The sequence below is a fragment of the Arachis hypogaea genome, chromosome 3, assembly GCF_003086295.3.
Source record: "Arachis hypogaea cultivar Tifrunner chromosome 3, arahy.Tifrunner.gnm2.J5K5, whole genome shotgun sequence".
Lineage (NCBI taxonomy): Eukaryota > Viridiplantae > Streptophyta > Magnoliopsida > Fabales > Fabaceae > Arachis > Arachis hypogaea.
Genome location: NC_092038.1, coordinates 125093417 through 125098730, shown reverse-complemented (window position 1 = coordinate 125098730; position 5314 = coordinate 125093417). Strand labels below are relative to the sequence as shown.

The following is a 5314-nucleotide window of genomic DNA, read 5'->3' as shown; positions in this document are numbered from 1 at the left end:
AACTTAGGCGAAAGTATAAATTTATTCAATTAATTGTTCAAGATCACTTCCATGTTCAGAACAAAAAAAAATATTTAAACATAAAAAAAGTTATTTAATACACTTAAAGGTTTTTTTTTTTTTTTTTTTTGCAAGGCGCTAAATATACATAAAATCTCACCATATAATTTGTGTGTCTAAACAACTTCATATTTTTAAATAAAAAAATCCCTTACATTAAGCATGAAAATATAAAACCAAACTCATCAAATTTATTGTTTTTAATTACTGAATAACAATACAACTTATAAATTATAAAAAGAGAAATATTAGGACTATCAAAATTTATTATTTTTAATTATTATTTAATTATCAATTCAACTATTTTAGTTTAATAATTTAATAATATATTTTATTATATACTTTTAAATATAATAACTAAATAATAATAAATTTTTGTGATTTTTTAGCATTCTTCCAATAAATATCACTTGAAAAGAAAAATAAAAAATCTGAAGGGGTTGCTGGTTTTAGTACGAAAGAGGGAAACGGTATGTATCTGGGTCTAATCTTCATTCACTACACTGTGATTGGGCAATTGATTCCTAAAAGATATGATATAATTAGTAGCAACAGCAGCAACATCAAAAGCCTATTTCCATTTTCTAATTTCTAAAACCCCTTCCTCCTCTTCTTCGCCCACTTCCCAAACCCAAAAAACCTTATCCCTTTCTTTCCACAAAACCTATCTCTTCTTTCTCTTCTTCCATGGACTCCACTGACCCTTCTCTTCCCCAAGCTTCTCCCTCTATCCCTGTCTCTGACTCTCTTTCTCTTTCTCCGCCTCCACCCTCTTCTTCTTCTTCCCTCGAAAGATCCGCTATCGACCGCAAGCTCCAAAACGGCGTTAATGGGCCTGCTATGGGCTCAGATGACGACGAAGGCTTTCTCAGCGGCGAAGACGCCGAGGACTTCGACACGGAGCCCACCAGGCCCATTCTGGTCTATCCCGATGGCAGAACCCCGAAATTGGAAGATGAACTCGCTGATGCCGATGAACCTTCTTCGCAATTTTCAACCCCCGACGGCGAGAGACCTATTGCCAAGGTAACGCTCGACGATGACGAGCACGCTCATGCTCATGATGATGATGATAAAGATAACGATAACGGGGTTGTTTCTGATGAGGGTTCAGGCGGCGGCGGCGGTGGTGAGAAATTAGGCGAGGTGAAGGAGGGCGGTTCCGGTGATGTGGTTATGGAGTCTCCTGGTGGTGATGTCGGTGTTGAAGAGGTGCAAGAATTGAAGGGGAAGGAGAAACAAGGAGAGAGGGTTGTTCTTGCTACTGAAGAGGAAGAAAAGAATGATGAGTCGCTGATTGATGCACAGAAAGGCGATGATTCTTTGGTTGTGGAATCTGAACATGATGGTAAGTCTAAGCCTTTTGCTGGTGAAAATGGCGGCGATGGTAATGTTGAGATTGCTAGTGGTGGAGACGCCCTTGTTGACTCTGTGCAGGTTAACCTTTTGAGGTCTAATGTGGCTGTTGTTGGAGATAATGTGGAACAAGTTGAGGAGTCTGAGATTAAGGGCCTAGAGCCTCCTGCTCCTGTGAGCCTCGATAATGGCTTTGATCCGATTCAGCAGGGTGGCGAGAATGTTGTTGATAAGGTTGCAGGTGGAGATGATGCTGAGTCTGCTCAGAATGTTGACACTGCTGTTCTGAATGGGGAACACTCGGAAGTTGCAACTCGCAATCTTGAGGCTGTGCAAGATGGCATTGATGCAGGGGCTTGTGCCATTGAGGGGGACATTGGGGATAGAGAGATAGATGTTTCGGTGTCTGATGAGAAGGGTGAAGAAGGAATATTTTTTGGCGGCTCTGATGATGCCTCCAAGAAGGAGCTGGAGGATTTGGAGCAACAAGCAGGTGCTGGAGAGATTTCAAATGATGAAAGAATTGATGGCCAGATTGTCACTGACTCGGACGAAGAAGAGGCAGAAACTGATGATGAAGGAGATGGGAAGGAGCTGTTTGATACTGCTACCTTGGCAGCTCTTCTGAAAGCAGCATCCGGTGGGGGACAAGATGGTGGTAGCATCACAATAACCTCTCAGGACGGGTCGAGGCTTTTCTCTGTCGATCGCCCAGCTGGCCTGGGTTCGTCACTTCAGTCTGGTAAGCCTGCTATGCGACCAAATCGTCCTAATATTTTTACTCCTTCCATGAATAGAGCCAGTACGGAATCTGATGATAATTTGAGTAAAGAAGAGAAAAAGAAACTGGAGAAATTACAACAAATCAGGATTAAGTACCTTAGACTGGTTCAGAGAATGGGGTTCACCACAGAGGAATCAATAGTGGCACAGGTGCTGTACCGGTTGACACTTGTTGCAGGGAGGCATACTGGCCAAATATTTAGCCTAGATGCTGCAAAGGAGACTGCTTCCAAGCTTGAAGCTGAGGGAAGAGATGATTTGAATTATTCTATAAATATACTGGTTCTTGGGAAAGCAGGTGTTGGCAAGAGTGCTACAATCAATTCTATTTTTGGTGAAACGAAGACCAGCTTCAGTGCATATGGTCCTGCTACAACTGCTGTGACGGAAATCCTAGGGATGGTTGATGGAGTGAAGATAAGGGTATTTGACACACCAGGTCTGAGGTCATCGGCTTTGGAACAAGGATTCAATAGAAAAGTCTTAGCTACTGTGAAGAAGGTGACTAAAAAATCTCCCCCTGATATTGTCCTCTATGTGGATCGACTGGACCTACAAACTAGGGATCTGAATGATTTGCCATTGTTAAGATCAATTACCGGTGCCCTTGGTCCATCCATCTGGCGAAATGTTATAGTCACTCTGACCCATGCTGCCTCTGCTCCCCCAGATGGGCCGTCTGGTGCCCCATTGAGTTATGAAGTATTTGTTGCTCAAAGATCTCACATTGTTCAACAGACTATTGGACAAGCTGTTGGTGACCTGCGACTTATGAATCCTAGTTTGATGAATCCAGTCTCTCTTGTTGAAAACCATCCTTCTTGTCGGAAAAATAGAGATGGCCAGAAAGTGCTTCCTAATGGTCAAACTTGGAGACCAATGTTGTTGCTTCTATGCTATTCAATGAAGACTCTCTCTGAAGCTGGTAACCTTTCAAAAACTCAAGAATCATTTGACCACCGCAGACTGTTTGGTTTCCGCACTCGTGCCCCACCACTTCCATACTTGTTATCTTGGTTGTTGCAATCACGTTCCCACCCAAAGCTCCCTGCTGATCAAGGTGGAGCTGACAATGCTGATTCTGATATTGAAATGGCTGATTTATCTGATTCAGATCTAGATGAAGATGAAGATGAATATGACCAACTCCCGCCATTTAAACCCCTGAGGAAATCTCAGATTGCTAAGCTTAACAGAGAGCAGAAAAAAGCATATTTTGATGAGTATGATTATCGAGTGAAGATTTTACAGAGGAAGCAATGGAGAGACGAGTTGAGGAGGATGAGAGAGATAAAGAAAAAAGGCAAATCTCCCCCTGTAAATGACTATGGTTACGGGGACGAAGATGATCAGGAGAATGGAGCTCCAGCTGCTGTGCCAGTTCCATTGCCTGATATGGTCCTTCCACCGTCCTTTGACAGTGATAACCCAGCCTATAGATATCGATTCCTAGAGCCAACTTCTCAGCTCCTGACAAGGCCAGTGTTAGATACTCACAGTTGGGACCATGATTGTGGTTATGATGGTGTAAACCTTGAACAGAGTCTAGCCATCATCAATAAATTCCCTACTGCTGTCACTGTTCAGATAACAAAGGACAAGAAAGACTTCAGCATACACTTGGATTCATCAGTCGCTGCAAAACATGGAGAAAATGGATCAACCATGGCAGGGTTTGACATTCAAAACATTGGAAAGCAGCTGGCTTACATTGTTAGAGGAGAGACAAAATTCAAAAATTTCAAAAGAAATAAAACTGCTGCTGGGTTTTCTATGACATTTTTGGGTGAGAATGTTTCCACTGGGGTGAAAGTTGAGGATCAAATAGCTCTCGGAAAACGCTTAGTATTGGTGGGAAGCACAGGGACTGTGCGTTGTCAAGGTGATGCTGCTTATGGTGCTAATGTCGAAGTGCGGCTTAGAGAGGCAGATTTTCCAGTTGGCCAGGATCAGTCATCACTGAGCCTTTCTTTGGTGAAGTGGAGAGGAGACTTGGCTTTGGGAGCCAATTTTCAGTCCCAATTTTCACTTGGACGAAGTTATAAGATGGCCGTTCGTGCTGGATTGAACAACAAGCTCAGTGGACAGATCACTGTGAGAACAAGTAGCTCAGACCAGCTCCAGATTGCACTTGTCGCCATTCTTCCCATTGCAAAGGCTGTCTATAAGAACTTCTGGCCCGGGGCAAGTGAGAATTACTCCATCTATTGAATCTTTCTTTTGGTTATGTTACTGGTTAAGCAATTAGATTATCAGTTAATCGTCTTATGTTGCTTCTTTTCACGCTTTTCTTAAATAATGAGTTTCTTAGTTTTGTCTAGACTATTAGATCTGCTGCTATATTGAAGTGCATTTTATGTGGCTGAAAATTGTACTGAAATTGAGATGAAACCTACAGGGAATTTATTCGTAGTTGTTTTTCGTTACCTCCTATTTATTTGAATAATGTTAATGCCAGATTATGCTGTTATTGCTGATATTCTGCTTCTTTGCTACTGGATTTCTTGTTTATTGATCATCCAATATTAACACCTGTCTGAGGTTTTATCTTGGACTACTTAGCTGAGAAATAACACAAATAGGCTTGATAAAATACAAGTATGATTAGATTAAGAATTGGGGAAACAATTTTTGATCTTGTGTTAGTACTTTGTTCTAGCTTGTTGCTACAATATTTGGTGACCTGACATCAGTGCTAGTAGTGCGTATACTTTAGATGAGCAAAATGGTTAACTACCAATTCTGTACTCAAAAGATTTGACTGCCAACAAAAATATCCCTGAAATATGTTATCTACAAATTAGTCATCGAATGATTTGAAAATACGACAAAAAAATATCATTTTTTGTAAGTAACAAAAAGCCTTTTATATTTAGTAAATGGCGTATCTATTAGATCTAAATTTTTATGACAATATTTAAATGAATATTTAGAAGGTTCATAAAAAAAATTTGGAACAAAATTTGATCTCTAATTTTTTTTTTCAAAAAATTGTGGTTATTCACAATAAAAAAAAGTTTAATTACTCTGTTGGATCTTATAGTTTCGTGAAATTTTCAATTAGGTCTTTATATTTTTTTTCTTTTTAGTTGGGTTCTTACACTAAATTTTTTTT

General features: G+C 40.3%; 1 protein-coding gene across 1 annotated transcript; it reads left to right on the top strand.

Moving 5' to 3' along the window:
• The first annotated feature begins 456 nt into the window (after positions 1-456).
• Positions 457-4676, top strand: LOC112791288 (translocase of chloroplast 159, chloroplastic). Its single transcript, XM_025834060.3, has one exon. The coding sequence runs from the start codon at positions 748-750 to the stop codon at positions 4408-4410; it is 3663 nt and encodes a 1220-aa protein (XP_025689845.1). The 5' UTR covers positions 457-747; the 3' UTR covers positions 4411-4676.
• Positions 4677-5314: the final 638 nt, after the last annotated feature.

What these genes read in the sequence shown, in the direction of transcription:
- LOC112791288 (XM_025834060.3), top strand. Translation starts at nt 748, where the DNA reads ATGGACTCCACTGACCCTTCTCTTCCCCAAGCTTCTCCCTCTATCCCT.